This window comes from Schistocerca serialis, chromosome 1 (genome assembly GCF_023864345.2).
Source record: "Schistocerca serialis cubense isolate TAMUIC-IGC-003099 chromosome 1, iqSchSeri2.2, whole genome shotgun sequence".
Lineage (NCBI taxonomy): Eukaryota > Metazoa > Arthropoda > Insecta > Orthoptera > Acrididae > Schistocerca > Schistocerca serialis.
In genome coordinates this window covers 1,048,506,111-1,048,524,396 of record NC_064638.1, presented here as the reverse complement: position 1 = coordinate 1,048,524,396, position 18,286 = coordinate 1,048,506,111, and the positions used below count along the sequence as shown (strand labels likewise).

The 18,286-nt window shown below is 42.3% G+C and overlaps 2 protein-coding genes across 2 annotated transcripts in view; one reads left to right on the top strand and one right to left on the bottom strand.

Moving 5' to 3' along the window:
• Positions 1–18,286, top strand: part of LOC126414911 (epidermal retinol dehydrogenase 2) — a 288,608-nt gene that overhangs the window by 77,159 nt on the left and 193,163 nt on the right. The window lies entirely within an intron of this gene.
• Positions 1–18,286, bottom strand: part of LOC126455193 (calaxin-like) — a 210,949-nt gene that overhangs the window by 61,993 nt on the left and 130,670 nt on the right. The window contains exon 2 of the mRNA XM_050091155.1: positions 3,742–3,895. Within this exon, the coding sequence (XP_049947112.1) occupies positions 3,742–3,849 (108 nt within the window). The 5' untranslated portion in view covers positions 3,850–3,895. The remainder of the gene's footprint in view (positions 1–3,741; positions 3,896–18,286) is intronic.

Sequence of the window (18,286 nt, the reverse complement as noted above, 5' to 3'; positions counted from 1 at the left end):
GAGTTTCTTAATACTATGAGCACACCGATCAGCTAGTGGGCTCAACGGAGTAGCAAGGTGCTTACTACAAAATATGTCGGAGGACCAATGTTACCGACAACCTAAGAGGGACCTCTTCTTTGTGGATATCCGGAAGGCCATATAACCTAGGGGAAGTAGCACAATAAATATTAAGACTCTTGCTAGCGTCCTGCGACAAGAAACTTTCTTGAGGAGGCTGTTCGTCTTTCTCTCGACGCTCCTTGTGGGGTCAACAACGATCCTGCGACTTGTTGCAGTTTAGCCTTGAAAATGACAGGGTCTGCATCTGTCCAGATATCAGCGGTCGTCGATAACGTCACTCGGTTGCATTCCCGTAGGTTATTTGAACATAGAATACTCCGGGAAGAACTGACGTCTCGCATACATATAACAACGTTTATTGTGTACCTATGCTATGTTTCTGTGTTCCCCTTTCTATCATTTCTCCCGTCTTCAGGAGAGTGATTAAGTGTCTGCGTGTAATGCCGCAAAAAGCCTTGATTCTTGGCCACGGGCTCTTCAGACGCTGGTGGCAGTTAACCCAACTTTTGTGTAGATTTTGGATAGAGCTATGGTCGGTCAAAGAGACATTAGTGATCACTGCACAACAGCTATTGTGTAGGTTGGTACAGGCAGCTGACGCGTATTTTCTGTGACCATTTCTGGCGTTACTGTGGACTCCGGTCCGGTAGCGTGGAGCCCACACTGTACTCTGGGGCTATGGTAAGTGGAGATGTACTTTCAGGGCATCTCTAAGAGAAAACTGGATTGTGTGAGACTTAGCCCAAAGTTCTAATGCGTTTCTTACCGGTGTAACCATTACAAACCATACCTTATAATTCATTTCAGTTAAGGAGTCGATTCATCTTTATTAACATTCAGATTCTTTAGCTTGATTCTTTGTCCTAGCGTAAGTTAGAGAGTGAACTGTAACATCTGTAATCCACAATCTCATAATATCCACTTTGATAATACTGACTCTAACTATATATTCTGAAGTGACAAAACAAGTGGGATGGCAATTGCACATATACAGATAGCAGTAGCATCGCGTAGACAAGTTATAAATGGGCAGTGCATCGGCAGAGCTGTGGTTTATACTCAGGTGATTCATGCGAAAAGATTTCGACGTGATTATGGCCGCAAGACGGGAATCAACAGACGCAGAATGGTAGCTGGAGCTAGACGCATGGGATATTCTAATTCGGAAATCGTTAGGAAATTCAGTATTCCGAAGACTACACTGTCAGGAGTGTGCGGAGTGTACCGAAAATACCAAATTTCAGGCGTTACCTCACACCACGGATAACGCACTAGCCAACGGACTTCACTTAACCACCGAGAACAGCGGCGTATGCATAGAGTACTTAGTGTTAACAGACAAGCAACACTGCGTAAAATAACCTCAGAAATCAGTTTGGGACGTATGACGGAAGTATCCGTTAGGACAGTGCGACGAAGTGCGGCGAAACGTGGCGTTTTTGGGCTATGGCAGCAGACGACCGACGCAAATGTCTTTCTTAAAGTCATGACATCGTCCGCAGCATCTCTCCTGGGCCAGGGTCCATATCGATTGGATCTTAGACGACTGGAAAACCGTGGCCTCATCGGATGAGTACAGATTTCATTTGGTGGGAGCTGGGTTCGAGTATGGCGCAGACCCACGAAGCCATGGACGCGAGTAGTAACAAGGCACTGTGCGAGCTGGTGGTGGCTCCATAATGGTGTGAGCTGTGTTTACATGGAATGGACTGGATGTTCCGCTACTTGGAGACCATTTGCAGCCATGCATTAACCTCACGTTCCCAAACAACAATGGAAATATTTTGGATGACAATGTGCCACGTCACCAGGCCACAGTTGTTCGAGACTGGTTTGGAAAACATTCTGGACGTTTAGAGCTAACGGCTTGGCCATCCAGATCGTCCGACATGCATCCCATTGCACATTTATGGGACATAGAGTTCATATGCAAAATTCTGTACCAGCAACGCTTTTACAATTTTGGACGGCTATAGAGGCAGCATCGCTCAATATTTCTGCATGGGACTTCCAAAAAGTTGTTGAGTCCATTCGACGTTGAGTTGCTGCACTATGCCGGGAAAAAGGAGATCCGACACCATATTGGGAGGTATTCTGAGACTATTGTCACCTCAGTGTATGTTAGGAGAGGGGAGGCCAAAGCTAAATGTCATTTACTCTGTAACAGTGGCAGAAACGTAGACTGATCCACACTGTTTGCTCGACACATTGTGTAGCACTGTAGTACGGATGACTGTGGCTGATGACGATACATAGTGCTGTGTTGTTACGGATGACATGGAAATTTCATGTGAAATCTGTCGTTGCTGAAGAACACCCGGAGCGCCGCTATGCTGAATTTCACTGTCATCTGACGTGTGACCTCCAACGCCGACCTAGATTGCACTGCTCGTAACACAACGAGGGTCTAAACACCTTTGTAATTGTCCCAGGTGATCAAAAAGTTAGTATAAATTTGAAAACTTAATAAACCACGGAATAAAATTGACATGCTTGGAATGACGTGGAGTTTTATTAGAACCAAAAAAAAGTTCACAAAATGTCCGACAGATGGCGCTGGACAGCAAAACGTCAGTAACTGCTACCGTGACGGGTGAGAGGTACGCCGATATGTTACCGAATCGCATCATCCGCAGCGTGGCTGATAAACACCTGCTGGAACGTACGGTGTTTATGCATGATGGCGCTCCACTCCATCTTGCTAGACACGTGAAAGATCTCTTGCGCGCGTCGTTTGGTGATGATCGTGTACTCAGCCGCTACTATCATCATGCTTGGCCTCCCAGGTCCCCAGACCTCAGTCCGTGCGATTATTGACTTTAGGGTTACCCGAAGTCGCAAGTGTATCGTGATCGACCGACATTTCTAGGGATGCTGGAAGACAACAAAAAATTGGCTCTGAGCACTATGGGACTTAACATCTATGGTCATCAGTCCCCTAGAACTTAGAACTACTTGAACCTAACTAACCTAAGGACATCACACAACACCCAGTCATCACGAGGCGGAGAAATAAAGACAACATCCGACGCCAATGCCTCACCATAACTCCGGACAACTCTTTACAGTGCTGTTCACAACATTATCCCTCGACTACAGCTATTGTTGAGGAATGATGGTGGACATATTGAGCATTTCCTGTAAAGAACATGATCTTTGCTTTGTCTTACTTTGTTATGCTAATTATTGCTATTTTGATCAGATGAAGCGCCATCTGTCAGACATTTTTGAACCTTTGTATTTTTTTGGTTCTAATAAAACCCCATGTCATTCCAAGCATGTATGTCAATTTGTACCTCTCTATCTACATTATTCCGTGATTTATTCAGTTTTCAAATTTATACTAACTTTTTGATCACCCGGTACTGTACCACCTTGCCTCCCTTGGGGAACATATTCAGATGACGAAATTCTTTTACGGATTATTTCCGGGGAAATTATAATTTCTGTGCGTCTTCGAGGACAAAGGTGGGTACGGAACGGGCGACGTGCCGTCCTTAAACCGCAATAGTCGGCAGCGGCTGCCTGGTTCTGCGTCAACACCGTAAATTGAGAGTCCATTAGTGCCAGCTACATGAAGGCCAGAAGTCAATAAACAGAAGCAGCTGTTCAGAAACTGAGAGGTCTTCTTCCCAGCGCTCATTAGAAAAAAGCGCCAGTGGCAGTTAGCGGACGGACCTTGCTGAAGCGCGTGGTGTGCACCAGCTTCTTGATGAGGTCCGAGTAGCGCCTCTTGAAGCGCGCCTCCTCCTCCGGGGTGAGTGGCAGGTTCAGGGTGTCCGGCATGCCGTCGTCTCACAACAGCTACTCCGAAGAGTAAACACAGTCGAGCCTGAAACACAAACATTTCTTATTGACAACATATTTGACGAGACAGAAAAATAAATGTTATCGTAACATCTGCAACATTTATTTTTCATTACTACTAAAGAGCATCGCGGAGTGGCCGCGCGGTTTGAGGCACCATCATGTCACGGACTGAGCGGCCCCTCCCGCCGGAGATTCGAGTCTTGCCTCGGGTATGGGTGTGTGTGCGTGTGTGTTGTTCCTAGTATAAGTTAGTTTAAGTAGTGTGTAAGACTAGGGACCGATGACCTCAGCAGTTTCGTCCCTTAGGAATACACACAAATTTGAATGTTTTTCGACTACTAAAGATGATATGATAAGAGATTATGAAATGGTAAGATATTTTGAGTTGATATGCGATTATGAGGACGTGGGGATTTAGGTGGACGACAAGCCCATATGTGGTTTGTGGTGTGATTGCGTTCAGGCACTAAAGTCTTGATCTATCAGCAGCCTCACAAACAGAAAACAACAAAATGTTAAATTTCCTTGACCTCACAATATACAGACAAAACAACCAACACCAATTCTCCATATTCAGAAAAGTAACCACCACCAGCACAGCCACTCAGTAACATTCTAATCATCCGATTGCACACAAAGTAGCCGGTTTCCAATATATGCTACACAGACTGAACAAAACTCCACTCACTGAAAGCAACTGTAACAACGAGTTACAGACAGACAAATAGCTGTAGGGAATGGATATGATACAAACACTATAGATAAACTGAACCACAAAATTATAACAAAATTTAAAAAAGACGCCCAACACACAAAAGTCTTCTCGCAAACTTACAAACATACAAATGAGCTCACATGAACAAGAAACACCCGCAACAACAAACAAATACCTCACTCTCACTTACAACAACAAAGCAGCCCACAGAATAGGCGACATACTCAAAAAAAACAAGGGCTAAAAATAGGCTGCAGGACAGACAACTCAACACAGAGAAAACTAAGGACAACCAACACAAGCACAGACGAACACAACACATCTGGTATTTACCAACTAACGTGTCAGGACTGCAAATCAGCTTATATAGAACAGACAAGCAGAAAATTTAATACCAGATAAACAGAACACAGAGCATTAAAAAGTAACAGCTGTCATTCCACATTTGCTGAACACCTTACGGACAATAAACATAGCCCAACAGACATCAACACTGATTTGAAAATTCTCAAATGCAGCAACAGCCCCCCACAAAACTAATAATTGAAGAAAATTATCAAATACAAAAAGCCATAGTTGAAGGAAAGCAAGTAATAAATGAATACACAGCTCTCTGCAATGGAACTCTGCTCTCTGCCCGCAAAAAATTATTAGATAACACCAACCTATAGAACTCTCGCCCCCCCCCGTCCCCCCCCCCCCAACACACACAGACACATACATACATAAACACAAATAAAAACTGAAAATAAATAAATATGTATATAAATATTATAATAATAATGATAAATCCTTAAACCTACTCTCTCTCTTTTTTTCACACACACACACACACACACACACACACACACACACACACACACACCTCAGAGATTCAAAACAACCGCCAATGACATCTTCAACTGTTCCACTGTCCACTATCTTGTTTCTACAGCTGGTAAACAGTGACGGTGACAAATCAATACACAGCACGTGACAATGAAGAAGATGACGAAAAAAGAAAACGTAAGTGAAATGTAATGTAAATAAATATACACACACACACATACACACACAACCTTTCACATAAATTATTAATTTCAGGCATAGCCATAACAGTTTAGAAATCGTAATTTTTGAGTAAATATTTTACTTACATTAAGTTGTATGTAGTTACAAATGACAAACTGTAAAGAAAAACAGGCACTGTAAAAAACGTAATACTGCAGGAAAAGAAGGTGTGAATACACAATTATATGTGCTCTTCAGAAATCTGTAATTACGATTTAGGAACTAATATTAACATGTATTTAAACAGTTAAGAACATTCCTGGTTTCTAACAGCCATTATAATAAAGAACCCACTGATGTTGCTGGAACTGCAGTGAAACATGTCTGGGACAAAAAACAAAACTGTGTTTTGCTGAAGGCGGACCCCACCCAAAAACGTATGTTATAGGAAAAACCTGTTGGAGACTAGATTAACTTTGCTGGATGACCACTTAATAATAGTAAATGACAAAATCATTCTCCAACACACACAAAAATTTTCTTGCCAGTATTTTCTGAATGTGTCCAGACAAAAAGCTAAACCTTACTGACTCCTCCTGGTTGGATGGTTCGTTGGTTGGTTGTTTGATTGATCTATTGATTTGGGGAGGGGACCAAACAGTGAGATCTACATCTACATCTATACTCCGCGAGCCACCTTACGGTGTGTGGCGGAGGGTACTTATTGTACCACTATCTGATCCCCCCTTCCCTGTTCCATTCACGAATTGTGCGTGGAAAGAACGACTGCTTGTAAGTCTCCGTATTTGCTCTAATTTCTCGGATCTTTTCGTTGTGATCATTACGCGAGATATATGTGGGCGGTAGTAATATGTTGCCCATCTCTTCCCGGAATGTGCTATCTCGTAATTTCGATAATAAACCTCTCCGTATTGCGTAACGCCTTTCTTGAAGTGTCCGCCACTGGAGCTTGTTCAGCATCTCCGTAACGCTCTCGCGCTGACTAAATGTCCCCATGACGAATCGCGCTGCTTTTCGCTGGATCATGTCTATCTCTTCTATTAATCCAACCTGGTAAGGGTCCCATACTGATGAGCAATACTCAAGAATCGGACGAACAAGCGTTTTGTAAGCTACTTCTTTCGTCGATGAGTCACATTTTCTTAGAATTCTTCCTATGAATCTCAACCTGGCGCCTGCTTTTCCCACTATTTGTTTTATGTGATCATTCCACTTCAGATCGCTCCGGATAGTAACTCCTAAGTATTTTACGGTCGTTACCGCTTCCAATGATTTACCACCTATGGCATAATCGTACTGGAATGGATTTCTGCCCCTATGTATGCGCATTATATTACATTTATCTACGTTTAGGGAAAGCTGCCAGCTGTCGCACCATGCATCAATCCTCTGCAGGTCCTCCTGGAGTACGTACGAGTCTTCTGATGTTGCTACTTTCTTGTAGACAACCGTGTCATCTGCAAATAGCCTCACGGAGCTACCGATGTTGTCAACTAAGTCATTTATGTATATTGTAAACAATAAAGGTCCTATCACGCTTCCCTGCGGTACTCCCGAAATTACCTCTACATCTGCAGATTTTGAACCGTTAAGAATGACATGTTGTGTTCTTTCTTCTAGGAAATCCTGAATCCAATCACAAACCTGGTCCGATATTCCGTAAGCTCGTATTTTTTTCACTAAACGTGAGTGCGGAACCGTATCAAATGCCTTCCTGAAGTCCAGGAATACGGCATCAATCTGCTCGCCAGTGTCTACGGCACTGTGAATTTCTTGGGCAAATAGGGCGAGCTGAGTTTCACATGATCTCTGTTTGCGGAATCCATGTTGGTTATGATGAAGGAGATTTGTATTATCTAAGAACGTCATAATACGAGAACACAAAACATGTTCCATTATTCTACAACAGATTGACGTAAGCGAAATAGGCCTATAATTATTCGCATCTGATTTATGACCCTTCTTGAAAATGGGAACGACCTGCGCTTTCTTCCAGTCGCTAGGTACTTTACGTTCTTCCAGCGATCTACGATAAATTGCTGATAGAAAGGGGGCAAGTTCTTTAGCATAATCACTGTAGAATCTTAAGGGTATCTCGTCTGGTCCGGATGCTTTTCCGCTACTAAGTGATAGCAGTTGTTTTTCAATTCCGATATCGTTTATTTCAATATTTTCCATTTTGGCGTCCGTGCGACGGCTGAAGTCAGGGACCGTGTTACGATTTTCCGCAGTGAAACAGTTTCGGAACACTGAATTCAGTATTTCTGCCTTTCTTCGGTCGTCCTCTGTTTCGGTTCCATCGTGGTCAACGAGTGACTGAATAGGGGATTTAGATCCGCTTACCGATTTTACGTATGACCAAAACTTTTTAGGGTTCTTGTTTAGATTGTTTGCCAATGTTTTATGTTCGAATTCGTTGAATGCTTCTCTCATTGCTCTCTTTACGCTCTTTTTCGCTTCGTTCAGCTTTTCCTTATCAGCTATGATTCGACTACTCTTAAACCTATGATGAAGCTTTCTTTGTTTCCGTAGTACCTTTCGTACATGATTGTTATACCACGGTGGATCTTGGGTCTCATTGGATTGGGGAGGGACGGGGAAGGATGTCGGCCGTGCCCTTTCAAAGGAACCATCCCGGCATTTGCCTGATGCCATTTAGGGAAATCATGGAACACCTACGTCAGGGTGGCCGGATGCGGATTTGAACCGTCGTCCTCCCGACTGCTAGTACAGTGTGCTAACCACTGCGCCACCTCACTCGGTAGCTAAACCTTAAAACATCTGCCACATTCGCCTCATTGTCATTTAAAACAGCGGGCAAGTCCTTTGGAAATGACAAACCTTCTGGTCAAAAAAGCAAGCAAGCAATTTCAGTGTTACATTGCACCATCCTCAGGCCTCTTCACCAACGTGAATTGGGAGGAATCCAGTCTCGTTTGCAGTCATAACAGGAACCAATATTAAATAACCGGTGTCCGTAGAAATATGGTTTACACGATACTTTCTCTTCGTTCATCAACCGACGACTGTCAGAACAACGTCCAAACCAGAACCAATGTTGATTTGGACGTTCTGCTTTAATATTGTCCTGACAGTCGTCGGTTGATGAACGAAGGAATAGTGTCGTGTAAACCAGATATCTACTGCATTGGTGACATAATATTGACTCCTGTTACGACTGCACACGAGATTGAATTCCTTCAAATCCCCGCTGGTGAAGGGGTCTGAAGCTAGTGTAATGAAACACCGAAACTTGTTGCGTAAATTAATTAAATGTGAAAGGGACGACTGCAGGTGTTACATTCTTTTATTTAAGAAACATGATAGGCTGAAAGTCACAAACTTAATAAAAGTGGTGATAAGAGTGTAAGCCCATCTGCAGAACCGTCTCTCTCTCTCTCTCTCTCTCTCTCTCTCTCTCTCTCTCTCTCTCTCTTTCACCTCAATATACAATATACGTGCGAAAGGTGAACTCTACACCAAATGAAAACTGCGGAAAAATAATGGGATAATTATTACAGTGCTACATATTAGAAACAACTTTCTTTTCATAACACAGGAAAGAGACAATGGTTAGTTCATATTATTATTACTTTATAATGCTTAGTTATATCGCTATAATTTTCGTGTTTTCTTTTGTAATATAACTTGTCTTTAAGAATTTTATATGTTACGAAGAAGGGAAAAGCTTTTTAATTTTAGTTTCAGCCAAATTAAAATTCTTTCGCCTTGGGAATTTCGTTTATTGATATGTTAGAGGAAAGTGTTCTTGATGAGCAGAATAGGTTAAACAAACATGTTAGTTTGCTTGTCAGCTTCGTTCGGTTGCTAAGAAAGAAGCAATGACAAATATATTTTATCCTTTTAGCAGACAAATATTGCAGCTGCAAATTACAAAAGCATTAGTTCCGTCGTGGTGCGCTTTTGGAAACTAGTGATCTACAGACTTTTATAAGAAGGGAAGAGACTATTATGAAATACAGTAGTTTGTTTGAGCTGCCCGTATCCCATAGCTCCAGATACAATAATCTCAAAACCGTCATGCTCCTGACTTTACTACTTTATCATAAATAAACGGACTTAGCTGCATAAAGACAGATTAGTTGTGGCACGAGGGCTTGGCTTGAAGTGAGTGAAAGAAGTGAGAGCTCCAGATGGCGAATACTTTAGAAAAATAAAAAACTGTTTTTCGGGCGAGTAGGGTGATGAATGTCATTCATTTTAGCATAGTTTACAGGCTGCATTTGGCACACTGAAAAGAGTGGGTCGAGGCTATATAGTGGAACTTTTCTTATTATCAATTTTCACTTTACACACTGTACATATAGCGAAATAATTCTAAATAAATCGTATTTATTAATAGGCAAAGGAAAGCTTGGGATTGCAAAAAATTTTCAGAAAAGGAGTGTAGGGCGCACACGAGAACGTCGAATATAAAATTAGATATTCTTACTATTTTATAGCAGTTTTACACGTGCTGGGGAGATATTGATGGCAAACAAAAGGAAAACAGAAATTTCCCGGCATCTTGCACACGTTATAAATGCCGCATTTCTACAATTATTTCATCGCTTCAAAGTTTCTATAGGAAAACAAACTTAGTTTTCGTTCATAAAAGGTCGTTTCTCATGACACAGTTTAGAAGCAAACTTCGCGTAACACAACAGTTTGCTAAACATTGGCGAGGATAGCTGATCCTGTCCGATGGAATCTATTTTAACGCAGTCTTCTCGGGAAGTGATTTCTTATTCTCACTCCATACAGCAGTTTTGAAGCGTTTTGATGAAATCCCTTATCTGACGATAAAAATACGCGTCGCAGGTTGTGCATTTACGGAGAATCACTTTAAAACTGTCTATCCTAGATTGTCCTATACCTTCAATGAAAGTATTAATAAGTACATTATAACGAGCATTATTTCGTCTTATTTCCAGTGTAAGTAACGTAAAAACTGAAAATTAAAAAAAAAGTTTCCGCATAGGGACTCGACCCCACGATTCGGATTACCGTTCTGTGCTCTCTCCACTGCGCCACTCGCTGCTTGGAAACTACGCCAGCACCATGCTTCAACCGACCCACACAACAAATGCTGTTTTTCTAAAAGCTGGGCCATCTGGACTGCCTATTCTGGTCACTTCCATTTCTGGCCAAGCCTCGCATATAACATAAATCTTGGGGGAACCGTTAAATGCGAGAAGGTGCGGTCCCTTTGTGAAACTCAGTATTTCCTACAAAGAGCGCTTTCTGGGATCCTCGTCTAGAAAGTCCGCTATGCAACATCGTCACACGAAATTGCACATACACTTAGTGAAGTTACAAAGCGATTATAGAGACTACACGTACCTGGTAGCATGTATATTTTGAGTTAAGCGTGTCTGCTCGACTGCCTGCCGTTAGCTTATCGTAAATACAAAGCCACAAAAACGCATAATATCCTATGCAGTCACATACGAAATACTGATTTTAGGTATTCACAGAGATTTGTTGAGATGTATTACACTCCGTGCAGCTGCGCGTAAATACTGCACTTTGTTTACTCTAAAATAGTGACACAGACAAAGATTTTACAGATATGAAACTTACATGGAACCTTACAGGAAGAAGACTTAAAAGATTATCGCAGGAAAGACAAAATAAGAACATCTATGGAAGTCACACCACTATGGTACGGCGGTAAGTTTGTGCGTGGTCTGCAGATTTCGAATGGGTTTACAATGGGAGTTCAAACTGATCTGTCCAAAAGCATAACACTTACTGTAAAAGTTGTTTTTAGGAAGTCTTATCAATTTTTATTCGACATCAGAAATAAACTTGGTTAAAGCCTTGAAGAGATGAACGCAAGGGTATTTCGCTTCTTTGCGACAAGTGTCACAGCTCAAACGTCGCTCATTTTTGTGACTGGAAAAGAAGGGATAATTAGCGGTATATTTTTGGTTTAGTACTGCTCTTTACAGTATTTATCTTGAATTACGCTGCTGTCGGACCTGGAAATGACGTCTTAGCACGACAAAGTGTGTGTCCAGAAAAATGTCGTATTTGGAGCGATTATTTCCGTGATGCAGAAACAGAAACGTTTTAGACTTGTTCCCTTAAACTTCGTTCACTACTTCCTGAAAACTTTTTCCGTAACGTTACGAAAAGTGTCATAATGATCACTTGATGTGTGCAGGGAACATTCAGCTAATAGTTATTAGTAAAAATCGCTTTATTTTCGCCTCTTTTATCACAAAGCAAACAATTTCTTGTAATGAAATAAAACGACCTGCTTACGTGTCGCTGACATAGGCGAGAGTGCGACTTTCAACAACCATACCGAAAGAGGTGGCACTACTATTGGCACATTGTACTCGCCATACTGGGTGAAGGTTCAGATCCTCGTCTCGCCATCCAGATTTAAGTTTTCCGTGAATGCCCTACATAGCTCCAGGCAAAAGCTGGGATATTTGCTTTCAAAGAGATATGGCCGATTTTCTTGCCCACTTTTTCACAATACGAGTTTGTGTTCCGTCTCTAATGACAGCGCTGTACTTTATGTCAGTCTGATATCACATATCAGTTTAAATTATTAAGAGTATATCTATCTAAATATCTTTAATTCCTAATCAACGTAACAGATGTAAGCCTAACAAACCCACAGATGACAAAACCAAAACTTCCATCTCCTGCTGTCACTCCTTTCATCTTCTGTCTCTGAATCTCAACCTAAATTGTTATTTATCTATAATTTTGTCATTGTTGGCAACATAATTATTGAACTTGATGTTTCCAACATGTCACTTGATTACATCAATGAACACAAAGTTTAAGCTACATACACTTGACAGAAAGGATTTTTTACAATTCAAAATATTTAATCTGACACATCTATTCATTTAGTCAACCCAAGATCTCCATAAAACTTTGAGGCTTACTCTGAAACAGTGGTTTCGTTTTGTTGTGAGTTCTTTGTAATTTGAAATAGTGTTTCTGTTTTTGTTATATATGCTTTATATCTGTCAGTTTCTCGACACCACCTTTGTTTACAAAGTGTGATAGTTTGTACGTGATATCTTACGACAGAGAAAGGAGCCTCCGGCAACTGGAAGTATCTAATTTACTTATTAGTACATTTACGTTTACGTTCAGATTTGCAAATACCTCCACAGAGCCATGTTCTGAGATAGTGTTTAGTTTGCCTACTAGACAGTACCATAGGCTACCCAAATGTGGTAGTCGAACACACATGACACATTAATGCAAATAAATCTACACGATAATAAACGTTGGAACCTTGAAACGCGTTGAGGAAATAAATAGTACATGAAATGTATTTGCAATTGCAAATATGAACCATCAATGGCCGTATATTAGAATGATTATAACGACAATCTGTCCCGGACTGCAACACAAACCGAGATTTCCCGGTTTACACAAGCGGTCGCCTTTACTCCTTCGGCTATCCGTACACGAATCACGGCCAGACCAAACTTGCACATGTGGTACGTGTGTCACATCGTGCACCCGTACGCCGTGTATATTCCCGTCCAGGAAAGACATGTTAACTGATAGTCGAGGGCCTGGTATTGGTGAATAAATACAAAATAGCAGTGTCTGTGTTATTAAGTAGTACGATGCAATGGCCGGCCGTTGTGGCCGAGCGGTTCTAGGCGCTTCAGTCCGGAACCGCGCTGCTGCTACGGTCGTAGGTTCGAATCCTGCCTCGGCCATGGATGTGTGTGATGTGCTTCGGTTAGTTAGGTTTAAGTAGTTCTAAGTCTAGGGACTGATGACCTCAGATGTTAAGTCCCATAGTGGTTAGAGCCATTTGAACCATTTTAACGATGCAATGTTCCTTCAGACATGTATGTATTTACAGCCGATAGTGATTCATATTCGCAGTTAATACATTTCCTTTATTTATTGACGGCTGTAGTCGTTCAGTGCCTGATCCTTCGGACGTGAATGCGAACTTGCTGTTTCATTCAGCACCAATAACAGTCACCGTAGAGCCTAACCTAAAATGTTCACGAAAAGAGGAGCTGTAGGAAGACGTCAATAATAAAATAATAAATAGGGAGCGATTCTTGTGAAAGATAGAGACACAAAGTTACAGATATAGGGAAACAGGTACGTGAGACAAATGATGGAGAAATTAATATTCAAGTTTCGGAGAGAGGCAGACAAATGTGTACAGTCTGTACTACTCAGCGACTGTTTGATTGTTATAAAGTGAATGTCGCAGGGGACAGTGTAACACAGGGGTACTGAAAAAAAACGCAAAATCATTCAACAGACAGGGAAGAACCTGCTTAAGGGACTGAGAGCACTTCTAGACCCAACTAAGGAAAAATATCCACCTCATCCGTAATATACAGACCAATATGTATCTATTATATGAGATAGTATTTATCAGTTAGCATGGTGTATTAATACGATCAGTTTTGTGCTACTGACTGCTCTTTCTTTTTGTGTCTTGGTTTCATCACCAGATGAATCAATTTTGTAATAAGCTACAAAGACCAAACACCAACAAAATAAAATAAAAAAGGAAAGAGATACAGACCGTACACACAGGACAGGAGAAGCAACTGTACACTGTCGCAGGTGTACGACACAGAAAGTTCTCCGCTTCCACTGAACTGTTTTGCTCGATGATGATCGCGGCAACACTCATCTCACAAGGCTTTCCGCATCCGTAATGTCATTTTGACGTCACACACACTATCGACAACTGCAGTAATTACTATCTACTTTGTCACAGGGAAGAAAATGAATGTCATTGCCCCTCATTTCATTCGCAGCATTGAAGCTGTCCTCTTAGGTTCCTGCCTAACAACACACACTTGGAAATCACATATTTCTTTCATTCTTCGTTCTTTAATCGGTCGGAAATGCAAATAGCATCCAATATTGAAGATCGTACTTGTATTATAAGCATAAGAAAGTGCAAAACGTGTTAAAATGCTAAGATGAAAAAAACATTAACATGTAGCGTCATACGAACCTACATGCTTCAAGTACGTAAACCACGACGTTATCCATGAGGATGGCGCTTGACCATGTGATTTTAATCTCCTGTCTTGGTTATTACAGTGTTTCTTGAAGGCTATGCATTATTAACTGACATGTAATAATAAAGGTGACATGTTCTTGATAAATTTTCAACGCGCCGTTGCTTCTCAACTGTATAATGCAAGTTATAAAATGATACATCTAGATATGCTGAAATGAATAAGGCGCCTGCTGGACCGATAGTCGAGATTGCATGTGACGTCAAAATTACGTTACGTTTGGAAAAAGTCTTATGAGATGAGTACTGCCCTGATGTTTAGCAGTGCTCGGGGTTCTTATTGATGGAAAACAGACGGAAACAGAGTATCCGATCGCCGCAGCGTTAGCTGCGCACGTGTGTTCCAGAACGCATCATGAAGGCAGGCCGCGCGTGCGTGGCTGGGCGTCAGCGTGCAGCGGACGGGACTATAAATATTTGAGGCGCCTCGCGTTATCTTTGGCTGGCTGGCGGGTGGAGGTCCTCCGCTCACACAGGCTGTTTCCACCTCGCCGCCCGACCGGTTACAAAGTGTCTCCTGCTGTCAGGGCGGGAACTTCCGCAAGATGCCCCTTCCATAATCCAGCGCCAGTAGCCGTCTGTTCATATTAAAGCTACACTAAAACTACCGCATAATCTGAATCAAGATATTTATCGATAGTAACGACAAAGTTTGTTAAATGATCGCAGCGTAACGAGTCATCTACATTCGGTACGTCGCATTGTCGTTAAACTACTCCTCCGACCTTGTATTCCACGGAGCAGGGCACTTCAATCATCCCAAGCCTACAAGGATTCTTCAAGCGTTGGAAATAGCCGTACTTTCAGGAGACAACGGAGCTGTGACTCGGGGAATAAGATCACAGATGTAAAAAGAATGTTGGAGAGCTTACTGCAGTTAATTGGTTGGTATAAACTGGAGGATAATTTGAAGGAGCGTTGTCGCGGCCAGTTAAATATCTCTGTCTTGATGCTTACAAGGGAGTTACCGCAAGTTGAAATCACAATTGCAACAAAGTTTTGGTTTGCAGATTTGCCACCGACAGTTACACTGCACAATCACGAGCATGTTCAGTCACAGAGTTCACAAAATGGGTTGTTGGTAGCTCTTGGCAAAAAATTCAAAAATGTTCAAATGTGTGTGAAATGTTATAGGACTTAACTGCTAAGGTCATCAGTCCCTACGCTTACACACTACTTAACCTAAATTATCCTAAGGACAAACACACACACCCATGCCCGAGGGAGGACTCGAACCTCCGCCGGGACCTGCCGCACAGTCCATGACTGCAGCGCCCAAGACCGCTCGGCTAAACCCGCGCGGCTCAAAAGATTACGAGGGTGAACATGACAACAGAATATCAAGCGCCGGAAATAGAGTTGCTGATCACAGTAGTAGCCCTGTGTGAAGCGAGTCTTCAGTCACAATGCTTTCAGGCTGTGTTTGAAACCTCTCTGATCTGAAGTCATCTTATCCAGCTACAGTCCAGGAGTACCGAACAAAGTCTGCAAAGACTGGAGAACAGAGCTGATTGTGTACACACCAGCAACGAAATACAATCCCTCGACGTTGGTGTGAACTGGTAGTCGTTAAGAATACTGTTATCTTCAACCCGCTTCAGCACCGCCCTTTCGGAATAAAAGCACATAAAGTGACTGACTGTAAGGTGTGCACCCAGGTCGGATGGTCTTGACTGGATACACCATATTTTCCGTCGGATAGCTTCGATAAGAGTTCCGTCAGATATGTCCCAGCGAATCAATCGGAAGAAGAGACTTCTTCGCTGCATATGGGAATTATACATCTTGAAGGAATTGCATCAGCATTTGTTTCGTAATTAGGTCTTCCTTCGAGGAAGCTTGAATCAGATTTTGCGGTACACCATGTGTTGCACTAGTTGCACTCCAAACTGACCTCTGGGTTCCTGGTAAATTACCAGAATCTCTGGAAACACGTACCCACTTGCCGGCGTAACGGCTTGGGTGGTGTAAGAATGAGTTGTTGCATGTTTACTCCACACAGAACTTCTTGCACATTTCTATCCCTTGAAATGCAGAGTCCGCGAAGAGTGAAGTTCTCTCCGTATACTACTTTGATCGGTATTATAAATCTGTATACTTCCATGGTGTTCATTAAGAACATTGTCTCCTTGCAAATTCGTGACATCTTTCATTCACGTCACCACGAGTATTCCAGGCTTTAATGGTTATACAGTTTGTTGTGCCCCGTGAGTCAAGATGCCTTTCAGTCCGGAACAGCGCTGCTGCTACGATAGCAGGTTCGAATCCTGCCTCAGGCATGGATGTGTGTGATGTCCTTAGTTTAGTTAGGTTTAAGTAGTTCTAAGTCTAGGGGACTGATGACCTCAGATGTTAAGGCCAATAGTGCTTAGAGCCATTTGAACCATTTGAACCAATCTGTCCATGGATAGATCCAGTGAATAGTCAGTCCTATTTCTCCGGTCTTTTCCAAACCCCGAGCACGAATATATATGTGCGAACATTAGCGCCTAGCACAGTTGTCGCCAACCTGAATTTTTCAACTGCATAATCGTCAAGCACTTGATGTTTCGAGCGCTGTCCTTCCTCCCGTTTCTCTGCCGCGTGACGTAAACACCGGATCATATATGCCTTGCACCATATGATATAGTTTCTGTTCTGTACTGAAACTTAATCTTTCAGCTCCGCCAGAATCCTGGAATGCAATTATCACCGGCCGGAGTGGCCGAGCGGTTCAAGGCGCTACAGTCTGGAACCGGGCGACAGTTACGATCGCAGGTTCGAAACCTGCCTCGGACATGGATGTGTGTGATGTCCTTAGGTTAGTTAGTTTTAAGTAGGTCCAAGTCCCATAGTGCTCAGAGCCATTTTGAATTTAATTATCTCCTTTGCCTTTTCAAAAGATATCACAATACTTCTTTCTCTTCGGTGGTCTTGGAAGACAAGCAGACGACTGGCTTCCATCACTCATAACAACTCTTCGTCACTATCAGGTTCTAGATCAACCGTCAGTGTTTCACAATCAGACAAGTCCTTCTGCGTGTTCTTAAATATAGGCTATTGTACTTTCGTGACCTGTGTTATTACCTTTGGTTACCACTGTTTCATCTAAGAATCACGTTGACTATGAAGGCAGCTGCATTTCTCTCTCTTACTGTAATTTCTGTGGATCTTCTTTTGTGTTTGTAATTGCTAACAATCATGCTCATATTTGCAGGTTTCATTATCACACGATTACGTTGACAGTGAGAGTAACGTGACGCGTTACGAAATCAGTAACATCAGGAAGCGACGGATTAACTGCCGAGGTTGACGCAACACAGACGAGGGCAACTATTATACTGGTTTCCTTGCTCTTACGTGTAATGTCTGTCTGGTTCCCCTAGATGTCGCATCGGACACTTCGTCAGATGACCTTCACTACGGCGCATCGTGTGTCGACCGTATCCGACAATGCAAATCTCTACCTTAGCTGGAGGAACAGTGTTACGATGACTACGGTTACTAAAGTCACGACATCATGTTAGGTATGATCCACTGCGAGCGGAATATCGCATCTTCGTAGCTTACAGCGTAATTGGCGATGACGCTTAGTTCATACAGTTTCGTAATCATCGCCTTAAGCGTTTATGCAAGCCATAATTCAACTGCAATAGCTA